The following is a 20,335-nucleotide window of genomic DNA, read 5'->3' on the forward strand; positions in this document are numbered from 1 at the left end:
TTTTTTTTCCCAGCTGCATATTGGCACATTGATGCTCACTATTACCAATTCCTATTATTTGATAAAAAACTTTCTATTTAAATTCCAATTAATTCCTACTTTAAATCAGATATGAGTACTAAATAAAATTATTTCTAATTATAGGCGTTTTATATTTTAAAAGTTAAATCTCACAGTATTAGTCATGGTAATATCGGTAATCATATTGGATAAACATCAGAAAATTAACTTTTCCCCAATTTCCAGCTAGATTTTCTTAATGTTGGTCATTGAGATGTTTTAGTTCTTTAAACCACTAAGTGTGAGGCCTTCATAGTGTTTGTAAAAATTTTGAACCAACATTTAAAATGAGAGATATTCACATAAAACTTTGGAGTTTTGGCTTTTCTAGAAAATTTGAAAGATTTAGCAACACTGGGTCTGAATTCTTACGTATCAACAATTGGCTAGAGTTAAGTAGTAGTAGCCCCCATACCCCTGTCCGGGCCTATTTACCCATTTATATTACCTGGATGGCTACTACAGGCGTTGGAGTTTGAGATTGTTGCTCTAAACTGATTCTAAAAACAACTTTAAAAATCTTTCTTAATACTATAATTTTGGGGTATCTTTTGCTGTGAATCTTTGCTAAGGACACAATATTTTTTTTTTAAATCATTTTTGTTCAATGTGTGTCTTTATTTTTAGCATATTCAGAGTCCCTAATATTCTTCTAGTATGTAAGCCTGAAGCCATTTTAACTGTCTCAGGAAGAAAGCAAATCTTAAAACTAACATTTTTATATCGATTTGTTTTTAATAAAAGGTAAATATATTTTCCAGAAGAAAAGGATTTGCTCTTAAATACAATCTAATAGAAATGAAATAAATACTGTATCACTGCCAAGTGAAGACTGGCAATAGTAGAAGCAGAAACTGATAAATTTGTATGATTCCTACTGGCTCTTCCATCATTAAGAACTGTTTTCTTCTGTAGAATGTTAGCTTTGGTTATAATAACTATTTCCTTATCAGAAATTAATAACTGGAGCCCTATTCCTCTCATAGGATTTCATTATTTTTAATTCATCAAATATTTGTGTCTTTTGAGCAGAATTTTTATTTTAGACACTAGGACTGAAGATAATTAGTTCTTGTGACCTTCAAGAAGGTATCTAATGGGAAATAGAAATACATGTTTAAACCAGGTGTATAGGAACACTGAAAAGGGGGAAAAATTAATTCTGATTAGAGAAATTTAGAAGGTTTCACAAAGTAATTTGAATTAGAATTGTTTATGCAGTTACCTTGCAAAATATTGTTAAGATACATTGCTATCATGTGTTTCATTGTAATCCTTAACAGAGGGAGAAAAAAGAGAAGAGGAAAAAGAAGGAGAAGATAAATCACAACCTAAATCAATCAGAGAACGACGGCGACCGAGAGAGAAAAGAAGATCTACAGGAGTTTCATTTTGGACACAAGATGTGAGAACCTATTACAATATAATTACTTCATAGTAACGTTCCCAAAAGTACATACTAATAATTTCTTATATGCCTCAGATTATATATTATTTAAATCATCACTATGTTTTCTGAGTTGAGTTGTTAAATAAGAAAAGTTCTTTGTAAGGATGGTAACTACTTAGATTTTTGGTACTACTGAAAAGCAGAAGTTCTGACCTAATTTTGGAATAAAATAATACTACAGCTCAGAGTACATATATTGATTATTTTATAATAGCTAAACTGCTCATTTACTAAACTCCTTTATTTTAGAGATTCCTAAAAGATGTTTAACATTTAATTTCATGTTTACAGATATTATTATAAGATCTACATAACAGAATTATTTCTATCTCAAAGGATGCTGGATAGAAGCAGTCCTTTACTTATCAAATTACAATTATCCTACAAGAAATGAGATTTTTGCCCTGATCCCTGATTATATACCTGACATTGCTATTCATATAGGAGAAAAAAGAACTGTAGGATATGACTATTAATGTGAAATTTATACTGTTTCAATACAACATGTAACTATAGAAGAACAAATATAATTTGGCCCTTTTTTTTTGATCCTCTTGGTTTTTTTTTCCAACTTTTGAAATAAACCTTTTATTGAAGTATGATATGCAGAAACATAATTCATAAATGTACAGTTTAATGAATTAGCACAATGGGAACATATCTGTGGAATCACCAGTCAGAATGAAAAACAAAAAAACAGCACTGTAGATGCCCCCAGATTCTCCCTCTTAATCCCTATCATTCTCATTCTCAAAGCCAACTAGTATCTGATTTCTAACACCATAGTTAACTATTCCTGTTTCTGAAGAGCATATAAATAGAACTGTAGATTTCATAACTCAATATTATATTTATGGGATATAGCTGTGTTGTATATAGCAGTCTACTTAGTTTGATTACTGTAAAAATATTTCTTTTAATCTCTAATTGTATCCATTCTTCTGTTGAGAGAACATGGGATCATCTGTCTTCCTGTTAATCTGACCCTTTATCTCAATGTATGTTCCTTTTTATCTCTAATAATGTTTTACCTTAAAGTCTGCTTTTTTGGAATGCTTTTTTTAATTATTAATCTTCATATAATATATCTTTACTTTTATTTTCAACTTATCTGTGTTTTTCTCATAAACAGTATATTTAGGTCACCTTTTTTCTGAACACTTTTATCTTTTAATTGCAGTGTTTTATTTTATTTTCATTCTATTTAATTACATGTACCACAAATAACATTGTGTCATATGCAGTTTAAAATATGTAAAAAGCCAAAATATATGAAAACAATAGCACAAAATATGGGAAAGTATTAAATGAAATTATAGTTTTAATATCCTCACATTGTCCATGATTTGGACAAAGTACTCATGTATGTTAGACTTTGAATCAAGGGTGCAATGTGGCTATAAAAAAATAGTTCAAAGGAGAAGGAAAATAAAATAATACATAAATGACAAGAAAGGAGAAATAAAGGAAGAACAGATGGGGAAAATAGAAAAATAGATTCCTATTTTTGTTTTAATGTTTAATATGGAAAAGTTTGAACATATACTGTACAGAATTAACAGAATTAGTATAACGACCCCACCCCAAGTATCCCTGGTTTCAGCTAAATCCCCACAACTTCCCCAGCTCCCATGTTATTTAGAAGATCCTAGATATAACATTTTATCAACAAATGTTTTAGTGTGTATCCTAAGAGATAAGGACTCCCTCTTAAAAATTATTAAAACTATGTATATCTGAAGCAAGAATTGTTTGTGTCCTGTGTAAAAAAATAAATAAAAATTAAAATTTTTTAAAAGCTATATATAAAAATACAGTGTTAAATAAATTAACAATAAATCTTTACTGTCAATTATCTAGTCAGGTTTAATTTCCAGTTGACTGATACATGCCAAAAGTGGTTTGTGGTTGCAGCTTTATAGTTTACTAGTTTATTTGGGAACATACATTATGATTAGTTATTTCTTTAAAGCCTCCTTTAAAATCAGTAAGGTTCTCCCTCTCTCTTTTTTTCCCTTAAAATTATTTTTTGGAGGAATTGAGTTATCACATCCCTGAAGTATAATTTAACACATTCCTTTGTTTTTTATATTTCTACAAATCAGTAGTTAGACCTAGAGGGTTGATTAGATTCTGGTTCTGCAGAGCTGTTTTTTGGGGGGGGTTTGTTTTGTTTTGTTTTGAGACAGAGTCTTGCTCTGTTACCTGGGCTAAAGTGCAGTGGCATCATCATAGCTCATTGCAACCTCAAACTCCTGGGCTCAAGCGATCTGCCAGCCTCAGCCCAAGTAGCTCGGACTACAGGCATGTGTAACCACGCCCACCTAATTTTTCTATTTTTTTGTGGAGATGGGGTCTTCCTATGTTGCTCCGGCTGGTCACAAACTCCTGGGCTCAGGCAGTCTTCCTGCCTCAGTCTCCCAAAATGCTAGGATTACAGGCATGAGCCACTGTGCCTGGCCTCAGTATTCTTTCGGCAGGATATTTTGTTTCTCCATCAGGAAGTACATAATGTCTGGTTGATTTTAATTTTGCAGTAACATTTTAATAGTAAAATAAAACCTGACAGTCTTAGCATCCTAACATTTACTGTTATTATTTAAAATCATCTCATCTTTTTAATAACTGATATGTTTTAAGAATTGCATAGGCAAAGCAATATTACTATTTAGTATTCATTTTTCCTGAATCTTATTTAGACCAGTTCTTCCTTTAAAAGACCACTTTCTGGAGTCATGCACTTGACCATTATTATAAAGATCCTTCCTGAGATACATACTGACAATGCCCATGTTTTTAATTTGAGCCAGCATTGAATTGATTTCTAATCAGCCATCAAAGCACGGGTTTCCCCGTTCCTTCATAGTCAAATGTTCGAACCTGTAGCAAACAATATACGAAAAGAACCAAAGGCTCAGTGAAAGAAAGGGTAGTGCATGGTACTGCAATGCATAAAAACAATCAGTTCATGACATGGAATTAATGATCAATAATACTAACAGCAGCAGCATTGATTTCTCCTGTTTACTTATTAACTTCATGTATAATTTTTGTTAGCTACCAAAATGGTACCTTATGCAAAAATTATCTCTAATCCTTAGAACAATTCTGTAAACTTTTATAGATAAGGTAATTTTGACTCCAAAAATTTTAAATAATTTGCCTTAAGTCACACAGCTGACAATAACCATACTAATATGAAACTAGGTTTATCTAGTTTAAAGTCTGTGGTATTTTTATAGTACACCTTAGCCAGATAAGTTTGAATGCAAATTTCCCTTTTCTTTCCCTTTAATCTATTGAGGCTTTTTTTAAGATTCTCAAAGCCTTTTAGTAACATATTGTCATAGTTTGGGATTCTAAACTTTTAGCCTGCTGAGACCTTGATTTTCTATTTGGTGTACTCTAACCTCCCAAGAAATTTCTAGATGCAAAAACCACCTAAACATAGTAGGACTGTTGCAGAAATCTTGCCAAAGTTAGTGAATCTAGCTTTTCTTACTTAAAATAATGAATTTATTAATATTTTTCCTGCCTCATTATAATTGAGGGGCTAAAAAGTATTTTACTGACTAGTAAAGTATGTGCAGTATCATTATAATATAAAGTGAAATATCTTCTTTCTTATGTTAAGCCTCCAGCTTCCTCATCCCCAATACAAATGTGTTTTCTACATGTTAGATAGGTGGTCTTTCCTTACAACATACACTAACCTACTTAGATTGAGCCATGCCAACAAAATGGGTATTCTCTAAATAGCGTAGAAAGACTCCCACTTAGAAATTGGTTTTTCTTTTGATCCATTTCATGGTATATTTTTCTGAAGAGTCATTTTAAATTGGAAAAGCCCTAATGTTCTTAAATGTCAACTATTTGAAATCTCTTTCCTTTCCTAAAATAAATTGGCAATCTGTTTTTAGAGTGATGAAAATGAACAAGAACAACAGTCAGATACAGAAGAGGGATCTAATAAGAAAGAAACTCAGGTAAATAGCATTACTTTTTGTGTTGTGAAATAATCATAATTTTTAAGGATTATTTTTAAATTGTATTTAATTATATTTATTCATACAAAACAGTTATTGCATACTGTACCTATATCCTGGGGATACAATAGCAGTGGTAGCTGGGGATCAGGATTGGAAGGACTGGGAAGGGGCACAAAGAATATTTTAGAGGTGATGGAAGTGTTCTGGATCTTGATTGTAGTGGTGGTTTTATGGATATACGCAACTGTCAAAACTCATTGCATACTCTGAGTGGATGTAATTTATGTGTGTAATGTAACCTTCAGAGTTGAAGAGAAAAAGCAAAAAAGGGAATAGTATTCTGGACCAAAGGAAATATCTAAAGAGTACTCCGAAGTAGTGGAAAACCAGAAGTAGTAGGCTCAGATTTTTATTTCTGTATATGACAAAGTTACATTCTGCAGAAGATACACCTCTTTAGCTTTCTTTACATATGTTTAAAAAATTTAGACTTTCTAAAGGACTTTTATATTCATAATCACAGCTAATCTTCCCAAAAATCTTCTGAAAAAGGCATTTTCCCCCCTCAGTACTGATGAAGGACCTCAGGCTGCATAACTAGCAAGGGGTAAAAGTTTCCTCCCTCTTACCTTTTTTTTTTTTTTTTAAACCCCCCTCTATTTCCTGTTGTTTGGCTGTGCAGAAAGCTGAAATACTTTAAAGAGCTCTAATCACGTAAAGATAGAGTTGTACATGAGTTAGTTCTAAACTCGACATTATCTATCCTGAAATAGCATGTTAATTTTACCTTCTTCATTTTGACTTGGGGCTTTTTCATAAAGCTATCACATTTCCTTTTAGTCAGCAAGGTGACTTACAGTAATGTGAGGCAACCAAAAGGTGGTTACCTGTGCTAGGTGACTGTGAGCGTTACTTTTAAGGCCAAGGTTGCCTATTTTGACCCGAAAGTTACTTTTATTTTATCTTTAGATGGCCAGATTGAGGTGTGAATTAGTTCTGAGGGTGAATTATTTGCAGGGAGGAAGCTTTGTCACTTAAACACTACCTGTCAGTTGTCAGCACTTTCCCAATTTACCTATTTCCCTTTGTTCTATCAACTCATCCATTATCTTCCTTTTCCAGTAGGACCCTATGAATTCTCATTGTTCAAGGAAAGACAATGGATAGGTAAACAAGAGGGAAGAAATTAGTAAACTATCCCCAGCCTACACTTCTCATGGCCTTATAGCACAGACCCCACCTCCCACCAAACTGGAGTGGGAGGGAGATTTTCTAGCTTCCACAGTTGTCATTTTGAAACATATTGATATCTGTTATATTTAAGTTTTACTGTTAAAATTATGCAAGAGATAACATTAAGGTTAAGTAGAACATTGTTTCTAAGAAGAAAAGTTTTCTTCATTCCAAACAATTTGAATAATTTTTGTTCATTTTTAAATAGAACATTGTATAGATCTTGCTTTGTGCTAGCATTCTTTCAGTTATAAGTAACAGAAAACTGAACTCAAACTGGATTAAACAAAGAAAATTAATTGTACTCTGGTTATATTACACAATCCTCTATGTCAGCCTCATCCTCAGGCTGAATTACCTCATGGGAATGGGATTGTAGTTGGCTTAGGCCAGACAGAGCCCACCACTGGGCTATTGCAGTCATTTTGCTACCAACCTGGGCTACATACAATTTCACCTAAACCTAGTGAGGGCTGTACCATGAGAAAGAGAAAGAATGGAGGTAGGATGCTAACCCACAATGTCTTATACAGTAGACCACAAAAGTGACCAAAAAGTGTACTACTCTATTTTGAAAACTAGCAGCCCATACTTTCTGTAAAAAGTGTGAATGGCAAAATTCTTATGTGTGTTTTCTGAAATAATGTAAATGGGTTATATAACAAAACTTCTATACTTTATAGAATCCAAGTTAAACCCATTGAAAAATTACCTTCTTTTATGTGCTTTTCTGTTTAAAAGAAAAGTAAATTGTAAGACGCTGAAAGTTTCTTGAAAATTCTGATTTGCCTATGAAGCTCAGGATATAAATTAAAAGAAAATTAAGATAAAATTTTATCATATAATTTGAATTACTTTATAATGTTATTGTTCATTATTTCTAAAAATAAGGCTTCTGTTGTTCTGGTTATTTTGATTTGCTTTTTTTTTTGAGACAGAGTCTCTCTTTGTTTCCAGGGCTGGAGTGCCCTGGCGCCAGCCTAGCTCCCGGCAACCTCAAGCTCCTGGGCTGAAGTGACACTCCTGCCTCAGCCTCCCAAGTAGCTGGGACTACAGGCACATGCCACCATGCCCGGCTAATTTTTTTTCTATTTTTAGTACAGACAGGGTCTTGCTCTTGCTCAGATTGGTCTCAGACTCCTGAGCTGAAGCAACCCTCCTGCCTCAGCCTCTCAAAGTGCTAAGATTACAGGCGTGAGCCACCGCGCCTGGCCTTGATTTGGTTTTATTAAACTTCTGGATGGATTTTATTAATCTATTTCATTTAGCATACAAAGAACATTAGTAATAAATCCAAAATTTAAAGTAAGTATAACACCAAGGCAAGAAGCTATAAACAAAGATTAACAGATTCAATTATTTAAACATATAAAGCTGGAATGTGATAGTAAAGACACCCTAATTAAAGTTAGGAGACACATATTTATGTAGTTTAAAAATAAATAATCTTAACCCTCTTTTATAACATATAAAAGATTAATATTTGAGTCTCAGTTAAAAAAATGGGGGGCAGAATACATGAAATCTATAAACTTCACAAAAGAAGAAATACAAGTAGCCAATAAGCTTGAAAATGCATTCAAACTCAATAACCAAAAACATAACAATAAAGTGAAATTGGCAAAAGAAAATAATGTTCATATTTTGCATGATAAGCATTGAAATAGGCATTTTCTTACAAAGTTTTGAGACTATAATAAGTTCATCCTTTTTGGAGATCAATTTAACAATCCAAATCAGAAGCCTTATGAAAACATCTATGCCTTTTAGCTTAGCACTTCCAGTTGTATAAATTTATTTCCAAAGATATAGGTGAAGGATGTAAAGATAAATCATAGCCACATTGCTTGCAAAGCAAAAAATTGAAAACACCCTAAATTTCTATTGGTAGAGAATAGATTAAATAATCTACATGTGTATAGATTGGTATTTTGTGCATTCATGTAGATATTATGTGACCAAATAAGATACTTATCTAGGGAGTGGAGGGATGGAGATTTATAGAGGAACTTTGGATATGATTACATGAGCTTATAGTACTGTAATGAGAAAAATTAAAAGGATATTTTTACTTTGAAAAAACAATTTTAAAATGCAAGAAGCAAGGACATCATGCTAAGTAAAATAAGGCAGTCACAAAATGGCAAGTACTATAGGATTCCACTTCTTCAGATATTTAAAGGAGTCAAATTGATAGAAACTGAAAGTAAACTTGTGGTTGCCAGGGCTGAGAATGGAGAGGGGAGGAAGTTGTTCAGTGTGTATAGAGTTTCGATTTTGCAAGCTGAAAAAGTTCTAGGGACCTGTTGCACAACAATGTGAATATAGTTAACTATACTGACCTCTGTACACTTAAAAAGGTCTAGATAGTAAATTTTATATTATGTGGTTTTTACCACAGTTTTTAAATTTTTTTAAATAATGATGATAAGACCATGATTTTTAAAAATAAACAGAATTTGATTTCTGTGACTGCTTGGAGTTTTTATTATTTAAAAAATCTAAATCAGTGAAAAAGTACAAACCGTAAGGTGAGATGTGATATTTTCATTTGATATGTATACATTTTGGTTTATGAATGTTTTGCTGAATTTGAATAATATCTTGAAAATAGAAATTTGTTCTTTAAAATAGTGAATTATAAAACCCAAGAATATATCAATAAAATACTACATTACAGGAAATAAAAACAATACAGAGAACAAAGGCAAAATTGGTATTGCAAAAGAAATTTACACAGACTTTAGTAAAACATTTTTAGTCCAGAGTAGACTTTAAACAGTTGTAAAGGAACCCTGTAATTTTACAGTGCATTCAAAGGTAAATATTATGCAAAATTACAAATATTTAAATTTAGAAATTTAACAAACCATTTTTGATTAGTTACCTTACAGAAAATTAAGAGATTCAGTGAGCATTTCAACAGAAAGAGAAAAAGCTAAAATTGACCACCAAAAAAAAAAAAAAAACTACTTTGGTCCCGAATAAAACTATTTACCCTATTAATCATTTTGCCATTAGATAGGAAGAGTTATTGGAACTTCAGTGTAGCATACCGCTTGCTTGAGAAAATTGACTTAAATTTCCTATGCCCTAATTTCTATACCTTAAAGGGATATATAGCTAGATTTCCAGAAAATGAATTTTAAACAAAACATGTTTATACTGTTATGCATAAAATACCTTGTATATTCATTTGTTTGCCTCTCATATTCATCAAAAACAGAAAAATGAGTGAAATGGTTACTTTAAGATGTCATATAATGAACTTGACATTTCTTAATGTAAATGTGTTACTTTCTCCTGAGTGAGTATAAGTATGGGATATGTTTGTTTCTCAATTTTTTTTCTTTTCAGTAAGAAATAATATAGTGGTTTTTCTAGGAAGTCACAAAAGATGTCCATGAATTGCCACATATAGTTATATGATATTGTGCATGTAAAAATGTACAGTGACTTTTAGAACCTCCTTCTAAAAACAACCACATTAAAGTTAAAGCATATATAGTGAATGGTTAAGTTAATTTAATAGTGTGAAAACTCTATTGATGTTATATTAAATTTACTTGATCAATCACAGGTTAATAGTTTAATGAAAGCATAAAAATTTAGTATGCCTGTTTTTCTCTTCATTTCTTTCTAGACGGATTCCATTTCTAGGTATGTTTTACTTTTTTTTTTTTTTACTGATTTTTTTTTCTCATTTTTATCTTTGCTAAAAATATGTTTCTAGATATTTATACATTTTGTAAACTTACAGAACTATATGGCTAATAAAAAATCTATAGAAATTTAGATTACCTAATCATTGTTATTCACTTTCTTTGTTAAAGGCTTTACTTCTACTTCGCTAGTCACAATAAGTCTCTAAGAAAATTGTTCCCAAATCTCTACAACAGTGGTAACTTTTTTTAAGTTTTCCAATGTTTACTAAGTTACTTCAACATTAGCTATCTCGTTGCTAACATGAGGGACTGATGAAACCCACCCTGAGCCAGAATTTTATTTGTTTAGGTATTCAGATTCTTCCCCCTTAGCTGTGTTTTTTAGGTAAGAATGAACCAATGAAGATACTTTAGAAAATGTCATCTAGCTCAAAATTGTTCATCTTTTCAGAGAACCTCCACTATGTCCTTGATTGTAATCTCCATTCTCTCTCTCTTGCCCATATAATTGTTAACCAAAGCCATGTAAGACCAACAGTAAATTTTTATATACTGATGGTTCTATTGAATTGAAATGCAGAGGCAATGGCATCTATCAGAAAAGGTAACCTGAATCCAGAACCAGATATAAGAGAATTCTAATTTACAAATAAGATACATTTTCCTGTTTAGTACAAACCCATTATCACTTTGGATATACTGTATTTCATCAAATCTGTTACTAATTGTTAAACACCATTATATTATTTACCACTAAAAAAGGGAAAGATGCTACCAATTAAACTATAATACACCATCAGTTGGTGGAAGCTATATTCAGATTTCAGAGATGTTAAAATGTGAAAAAAAGTGCAATTTAAAATTGTTGTAATAATTTATCGTGATGGAAATAAGTTTGACTTTTAGACAAGGAAATTTTGAATCACTTCCTCATCAATGGAAGTTAATAGAATTAACAATAAGTTTCCATTTACTATGTGTCACAAATATTTATTAGGTAACAGATGAGGGAGACTATCAAGTTAATATATACTAGGATGTATGTTAATGTAAGTTGTGAAAGCCTAATAATAAAGATTTTGATTAAAATTCATCTTTTGAAGATATGAAACCACTTCCACATCAGCTAGTGATCGGTATGATTCCTTGCTGGGTCGCTCTGGATCGTACAGTTACTTAGAAGAAAGAAAACCTTATGGTAGCAGGCTAGAAAAGGATGACTCAACTGACTTTAAAAAGGTACTTGGGTTATTTAGTTATATTTATTCAAAAAACAAATTAGTTAACTTTTGTATTGAGATATTTATATTTGAATGTTATTTAAAAAAAACTGAATCATTTTGGGTTTTGACAAGTAATGGTAAGTAGAATAAAAATGGCTGTTTGTTTTTTTAGGGAAGAGAAAATTAGCCAGGACTTTATTTCGAATTTAAGTATCTCAAGTCATTACTGTGATTAAGCTAGAAAGGGGCATTTAGTAAATGCAGTGTATGTGTGTGCTCATGCACACACACTTTATTTTTTATCTGTTTGTTACTAAGAAGCAGCAAAACAGAGAATATAGTTTTTCCTAGGTAACTGAAAAAATTGGGTTAGTTCAAGTGCTATTAAGGATTAAGTATGGAAGTAATTAAGAAATAAATCCCAGAAACTCAACAAACTAGGATTCTGACTATCATGGTTCTTCATATTCTGAACTTGGAATAAACATGATGTAATTTGTTAGAGAAGGAGAAAGCTTGTGGTATTTGGACATGTTTCAAGGTATCTAGCAGCTGTTTGAATTATATACTTTCTTACAAGGCAAGTCAGCAAGAGAAGGAAGTGGGTGGTTGGGGGGAAGGAGTCATTTTACATTATGAATAAAATCCATCATTTATTTAGTAAAGAAATGAATGCCGAACTGTGCTAAGTAGTGAGATTCTACTCATGGGCACGTGGAGATGGAAGTATTATCCTGCTCTCATGGGCATCTCCCATGTAGTAGGAGAAGCACATTATCATATAATCGTACTAATGAATATATAATAAAAAAAATTGAGACAATTACCCTGAAGTAGAGAAACAATTTTATAAAAGTATATAACAAAATAAAAATGGAACAAACCTATGGATTGATTTCCAAAGGAAATGAGCCTTCAGCCAAGAACAGAAGGATGATTAAGAGTTAATTGGCAAAAATGGGAAAGAAAAGTGGTCCAGGTAAAGTAAACTGCAAGCACATAGAGCTGTTGGTGGATGGGTACATGAGGCATTGGAGTAATTAAATTTTCATTATGGCTAGTAGAGTGGAGGGGATGGTTTTGTGAGGCAGCAGCTAGTTGTGTAGTCAGGGACTACCTGCCCTGTCTTACAGGCCGTTTTAAGGATTCCCATATGCTAAGAACATTGGGAAGCCACTCAAGGGTTTTTAATTAGCAGGAAGGATAGAATGGTTGCCATATGGAAATTACGAGATTTTCAATTTGAAAAATTAATTTTTGTTCCTATTTATAAAACAGATTAGAAGGAGATCAGGGGAAACAATTATGGTGTTAAAATAGTCTAGATAAGAGATGATTGCAGCCAGAATTATAGTGGAAGTTGTGCAATGAAGTGTTAAGAAAGAGGAAAAATTATCAGAAAAGGGGAAGGTCTCGGATTTTATCCTGGATTTGAAATATTTCAAGAAATATGTCACTCGTCTTTTAATTTTACTATACACAATAGAAGTATAATGATAAATGTAACTGATACTCCATCTCATTTTTGGGAATTCAAGAGGAAACAATGGACAGAAAAGCTCACAGATTCCAAACAAAGATCACAGTGACTCCTCAGCTCCCACTGTTGCTGTACAGATATGGTACACTTTATCGGATAACTGAATCTTTTTTTTAAGAGAATCTGAAAAGTCTGGTTTTTCTGAAAAGTCTTATATTTTAAATGCTGGAACTAATTTTTAAAGTTTATATGGGACAAACATACCTGCATAACCAACAGTCTCTACCTTACAATCATAAAGCATTAAAATACATGTTTAATGTACCCTTTATAGCTCATGTGCTTCATTAATTTTTGCTTTAATATTGCAAAGTAATCAATGAGAAATCTTAAAATTTTAGGAGAGCAGAAAAGTAATTTGTATTTCTACCCTGATTTTTATAGCTTTATGAACAAATTCTAGCTGAAAATGAAAAGTTGAAGGCACAGCTACATGATACAAATATGGAACTAACAGATCTTAAATTGCAATTGGAAAAGGCCACCCAGGTTTGTACCTTTTTCTCTTTGTTACTCTCAAGGTAGTGGTTGTGATTTACTGTATCTAAAAAAATGGCATTGAAATTTTCTTGAATTTTCTCTAAACAGAAGTTTGGTATGAATAATGCTTATTAGTAAAAAGGAATCAAGATAATGCAGTTCACTGATTATTTACTTTTTTCTGGAGTAAATTAAAAATAATAGAAGGATTTTATTCAATAGGCTTCACGGTAAACTGGTACGTTATCATCCTTCAGGTTGCATTAGTAGCTTAGTATGAGCTTTAGTATAAGCCTCCATACATAAAAATATCATGAGTTCACTGAATGTAGCTTCAGCTCTAGGGATTTGATTGTAATGTTTTCTAAGTAAAGATGTCCGCCACTGCTCCCTACTATAGAGTTCTGTTGTTATGGTGACTCAGCTAATCTGTGTCTCTACTACTTACTGCCTTTTTTATTGTTTCTCTGCTTTTCTGCCTACCTTATTGTCAACCAGTTCTTACTGTACATCTCTCAGTCAAAGTCTGCAAGAGGTGGGAATTGATAGAGTTAGCCAGTTACTATCCAGTATGGAGCAGCCTGTTAATGTTCATGGTCGTGTTAGTGACCATTTCATAGGTCACTGGACAACCCACATAAAGCTGCCTGTGGGTCCGGTACCAATTCTGATCCTTCTCCTGTGGCAAGAGAAACAAGTCACTAGATTAAAAAGTAAGACAGCTTCTGCTTTGCCAGGCACTCTTTGAGTATCACACACAGTATACTGAGTTAATATGAGAAGGATGATTCATAAAAGTAAAACTGATACACATTAAAATAAACTTTTTTTGTTCAACTTTAGGGTATTTATCCTGAGTATTTAAGTCTACTGTGAATTTTTCCACCTGATTTTTTTTTTAAGCATTGATTGCTTTCATAACTATTTGTGAATATACAGAGCAGTGGCAGTTTTGATAATTGCATGGAATTTTTCCAAGAGAACTATCATCTGTTTAATCTTGGAGTTTAGATCTGTTTGGTAGTATTTAGCCAAGAAACCCTGGAGTCCTTGAATCCTGCCTTAGCCCAGGCACCCTTCTTCCTATATAGTCTCCAAGGGAGGGAATAGGCCAATTTACCAGAAATCAGTTTGCTGAATACCTCATTGCCAAATGACCAGTTCACCACATTTACTAATTGTGATTTTAACAGCTTTAACCAAAACCGGTGTTTAACCAAAAATATTAACTAGATAAAAATATTATCTAAACTGATGTTGATTTTTTAAACCTATGAAATTGACAAACAAATCATAAAATTGCTAAAATGTTCCCATATAAAAAAAATCCCCAATAAAATGCTATTTTTCCATCTAAAGTTTTGTTAATTTGTGTGTGATGGCATTGCTCTGGCTATTTCTGATTTTTTTTAAAGCGCTTTTGAATGTCATTTAAAAATTTTTCAGTCTTTTAAGAATTTTTATGATTCATTTGTAGATCTTCAAGTGGCATATCAGCCTTTGTTTTCTGTTTCTAGCAATTAAAATAAATATTCAAACTCAAAACCATCAAAAAGAATCCAGAATTAGCTGAACAGTCCTGTTCATATTTGAAATTCTAAATTGAATTTCTCACAAGAAGCAATTGGGATATATCAACTTTTATTTTTCCAGAAAGAGTAAGCACAAAAGCATAAAAGCCATTTAAAATAACAGAGAAAAAAGTAAAGATATCTGGCCATGATTAGTTCTTTAAATTTTATGTGCCATAGCCATAAAGAAGAAATTGTGAAAGAAGGATCAAAAAGAAACTTGGTTACAAGTCCTAAATAGACTAAAACACAAATGCTGAAAGGGTTGGCAAAATATAAAAAAACTATTTTTAAAGTTATCTAATTGAACAATGAAATTGTGCTTAATCAATAATGAAGTTATGTTTTTAAATTATATTTTGTGGTTAGTAGCCACAAAACATTCTTGTTAAAGTTGTCAACAACCATTTTTAGTAAATTGGTAAAATTGGCTTTTGAAGCATGAGCCATTTGATGAATTCATTTTCAGCAAATTGACCGGGAATCCCAAGATGTTTGTACAAAGGTCAATGTAAATAGGATCTAAGGTACTACTTTTTTTAACTGGGCTTGTGCTCAGTATCCAGATGCGGAGCTCTCTAATACAGAGTGCAACATGTGGCTTAAAATCCAAGGGACCTTTCCATGCCCCCTCCCCTCAAAGCTAAACTTGTAACTCAAGATTTTATCAGCTTTGAGCTGGTCACATAGTACATGAAGGGGGAAAAATGAGAAGCCCAAGCACACCAGGAGAAGAAAGCTGTATAACTAGAATTTCTTGTAAGGAAAAGTGAGTATGAACCTTCTTACCAATTCTGGAGCATGGATGATTAGAAAAGAAAACTCTAGAGAGTGAGCCAAGACTAAGATAACTGAGGGAGAGGACAAAAAGGCTAGTTTACTGGTCTGGCCACATGGATACAAAATCACTCAACCTGGTAAGAAACACATTTCAGTCAAGGTCCTGGAATCTGGCTATTCAGATTAGCCACTTCTGTTGGTGCAGGAGAGGAGGAGAGCAGTTGAGCGTCAGAGGGAAAACTAGGATTTTTTTTTGTTCCACAGTACTCACTCACCCTCACCCCCAAATAAACTGAAAATTCCTGGGGAAAAGTGATATAGACCTGTGGAGACCGTTCTATTTCTAAACATTCCTTTTGCTATTTATTTCAGTACAAATTCTGTTTTCTCTTTTCTTTACACACGCCTGTGTTACACTCCACCTGAGTATCACCATTTCTTTTAACACCTATTAAAAGAGTTACTGTGGTCCCTCCCCCATCTTTATTACATTTACAAATACAAAACGTTTGTATTGCAGTTATAAATACAAAAACATACAAAGGAAGAAAAATTAAAATCATTGATAATTGATAATCTCTATAATTTCTTACTTTGTTGCAGAGACAAGAAAGATTTGCCGATAGGTCGCTGTTGGAAATGGAAAAAAGGGTAAGTTTCCATCTTAGTGGATAAGTAATTATCTTCCCCCTTTATTGTTTTATGTAAGCAATGGTAGATTTTTTTTTTTCATTTTGTTTTTATGGATGGTAGTTTTAATTAGCTTAAATTAATATTTATTAACTTAATTAATGAAAGTGTTTTATGGCTTAGCTTCTTTGTAAAGTTTTATGAGGTCTAAGTCTGAAATGGCCTTGTTAAGACTTAATATACTACATTAGTCTTTTAATGAATTGAAAAAACTATCTTGTCTTGATTCTGAAACGTACTATACACGTTATGATAGTGAATCTGATATTTTTGAAATGCCCCTTATGTGTCTTTGATTTTCTGTACCGAAAACATTTAAATCATATATACATTTACTTTAATTTTTTGGAAAATTAAAATAATTACGTTCTTTAAATAAAATTTTTAAGTCTAGAGGCATCAAATTTTCAAATTCTTTTTAAAGTTAGTTTAATATTTTAATTTGGAGTTTAAGTATTTAACTGATGTGTGATATTTTAAACAAAAAATTGATTACAAGAAAATCCTTATAACATTTTATGTCTTTCTGCAGTTTTTTATTGGTTGTGATATTTCACTTGTACTCATTATTGCTCAAGGGTCTGAAGTGGCTGTAGGAATAACTCTACAAGTTTAGTCCGAGCAATTTAAAAAAATGTATAAATGATCCAAAAGTTAAAGTGCTCAAAAGTGTCTGTAGTGCAGCTGAACAGTGGCTAAACTTGCGGGTTTCAACTAGAGAATAAATTACATCCTGGTAGTTATGTCTCTAGGTCAAAGAGTGAATAATCAGGAGCTGTTGGTATAAAAATATTTTTCTTCCATTCCATTTTTAAAATAACCAATTTACCTTTTTCACCAAAAAAAAAAAAGAAATGATAAAAAAACAGAATATTAAAAGTAAACAAATACATTCTATTAATACCTGTTTCATTTACTAAATTGTACCTTGCAATAGCTATCATTTTATTATGATTTCAGCAAGTTTTAAAAATTAGTGTTCTGAGCCATTTTTTAAAAATTGATACAACTAATGCTAAAAATACAGAGTCACTTATTACTTTATTTGATTTAATGTTGATTATTATATCCTGTTACAACATATAACTTACTGAATTTTATCTCTAAGATACTCAGAAATAATAAAATCAGTTTTGTTCTTCATATTCATGGTTGAGATGAAAGACATAGATAACAAACTACTTAATCAAAATAGTCTTTATTTTTGAGACAGTCACAATTTCGAGAAATATTTAATTTTTCTTATGAAAGTATGTTTAATACAAAAACATACAAAAGAAAAATTAAAATTATTGATAATCTATCATGCAGAAATAACTGATATTTTGGTACCTATTTTTTTTCCCTAGGCTTATATACACAGAATACACACACGTTCATTTTCTGACATTCTCATCTCACCTCCTTTTTCTGCTTATCAAATGCTGATAAATTACAAAGTAGTTAATTCACTCTCAATTTAATAGACATCAATAATCATAGTATTAATAGTATTAATAATAACTGCTAACATTTATTCAGCATTCTCTATATATCAGGCAAGCACTAAACGAAGCACTTGATGTGCATTTTTCTCAACTATGTTTTTTAGTGTTCATACGTTTATCAAACATAAGAAATTGCCTGCAATTTTACAATTGTCAGTTACAGTGACCCAGTAGGATCAGGAAATTGGGTATAGTGTTCTAGTCTTGTTTTATCACTAAGTTAAAATCTAATAAAATTGAGGCTCATGAGGAGATTACTTCTCAGTCAGAAGAAATATTCTATTTCTGATGTTTCACAAAGTGGTGAGGATCAAATATAACACTTATATGCTAGTATTTTGAGAAGTACAGTGGTTTATATAAATTCATCATGGCTGTATTATTAACTAAGAGAAAGGCCTACATATATAGAAAATAACATTTTGTCTATGTAATAATGTTTAAGCATGCCAATATTAGAATAACGTACTTATGAGACTATGAAAAAGATTCTATTTTTTATAATTACATATCCTAAAAACATTAACATTTACAAGTAAATGTACTTATTTACTAAATATGAACATTTATTATTAATCTGGGAAAGAATGTCTTGGAAATAGTTTCAGTGTGATTAAACTAAATTTAAATGGTTTGTATCTGAAAGGTGACCGGCAAGAGTCAGTATCTTCTGGGCGGTATGACCTAACCAGTTTTACAGCTCATCAATTATTGCTGCTTGCTTTTTGCATAACACCTAGAATGCTAATCATTAAGGGAGAATAAAACAGTACACTGCAATAATGTATTGTGTGTTGGCTTTGCCTGTCACTCTTTGAAAGGATTTTAAAATAAATGCTGCAGTTGCTTCTCCATTAGATTCACCGCATTAATGCTGCACACGAAATCAACCTAAATACAAAGCTGTAAAGTCAGTTGGATAAATAATGGCTAGTAAACATTGTGGGTGGAGGAAATGAGCTTCTCTTATATCCTTTTGAAACTGTAAAGTACACATATTTTAGGCATGTTTGCTTCTTTTCTGCTTCTATCACTGTAGTATAATTGCATCTTTGTGTGAGTTCTTTTTTCCTATACAATCCTCAGTCTTGAATATTGGTTTATTCTATCTCTAAGTTTTACGTGAACTAAAAAAATTGTTTGAACACGTTATGTAGCATCTTACCAGAAAGTCAAAGCTTTAAAGAAAGAGCTTATAAAAAGTAACAAAAGTAAAGATCTTCAAATTTATTTCTCTCAAATTTTGGAAAGCTCTTTACACATCACTGGCATCACATCTTTTCCACACTGCTCCTGATTTGATCTTTGGTTCTAAATTATCACTCTTTGACAGTATAGAAGAAAACTTAAGAATATAATAATTATATAATTAATATTGGTACCTTAAATTGATCTAGGAACGAAGAGCTCTAGAAAGAAGAATATCTGAAATGGAAGAAGAGCTTAAAGTAAGTGAATCATATTATTTATGAGAGATATTGCTGATTATGAAGTTCTATAATACTATTATCAATATGTTTACATTAATTGTTCTCAAAGTTAATTACCCAATTTGTGAACTATTTATAGCTGATTTTTCTCTTTCTTCCTAAATCCACGTTTTAGTGATCTCCGAGAAGATTTAAAACCCAAATCGTTTTGATAATCAATTCGTATAGCACTTTTGATATTCAGGTCTAGAAAAAATTAGACAATAACAACTATAAAATGGAGAATTTATGATTCATCACGTTTCTGTTTACTCCTATGTTTCTTGGAGAGTACATGGTAGAGGGGGATAATATAAGCTATTAATAAAATGTTCTCCTTTGAAGATAAAGGGCATTAGAGGAGTGAACAGGCAGAGCTGTTTTTATCAAACTACATTACCTATGGAAATAATCACCTGTTTTGAATGCCTTTGCAGCGAAAAAAATAGCATAGTTAATTGATTACTTATTATCACATTGTCTTCATAAAGTATCTTTACCACATTATGAATTGATGAACTAACACATGGGAAATTATGCCCACTGAATTAGAAGTTAAAGATTTAAATGTTTTTGGCCCAGCGCGGTGGCTCACGCCTGTAATCCTAGCACTCTGGGAGGCCGAGGCGGGTGGATCACTCAAGGTCAGGAGTTTGAGACCAGCCTGAGCAAGAGCGAGACCCCATCTCTACTAAAAA

General features: G+C 31.9%; 1 protein-coding gene across 1 annotated transcript in view; it reads left to right on the plus strand.

The window, feature by feature from the left end:
- Positions 1-20,335, plus strand: part of PPP1R12A (protein phosphatase 1, regulatory subunit 12A) — a 212,931-nt gene that overhangs the window by 188,326 nt on the left and 4,270 nt on the right. Inside the window, exons 17-23 of the mRNA XM_012656311.1 lie at positions 1,344-1,465; positions 5,431-5,496; positions 10,376-10,392; positions 11,501-11,636; positions 13,545-13,649; positions 16,595-16,642; positions 19,566-19,616. Of these exons, the coding sequence (XP_012511765.1) occupies positions 1,344-1,465; positions 5,431-5,496; positions 10,376-10,392; positions 11,501-11,636; positions 13,545-13,649; positions 16,595-16,642; positions 19,566-19,616 (545 nt within the window). The remainder of the gene's footprint in view (positions 1-1,343; positions 1,466-5,430; positions 5,497-10,375; positions 10,393-11,500; positions 11,637-13,544; positions 13,650-16,594; positions 16,643-19,565; positions 19,617-20,335) is intronic.

Source organism: Propithecus coquereli, unplaced genomic scaffold, assembly GCF_000956105.1.
Source record: "Propithecus coquereli isolate 6110/MARCELLA unplaced genomic scaffold, Pcoq_1.0 Scaffold50, whole genome shotgun sequence".
Lineage (NCBI taxonomy): Eukaryota > Metazoa > Chordata > Mammalia > Primates > Indriidae > Propithecus > Propithecus coquereli.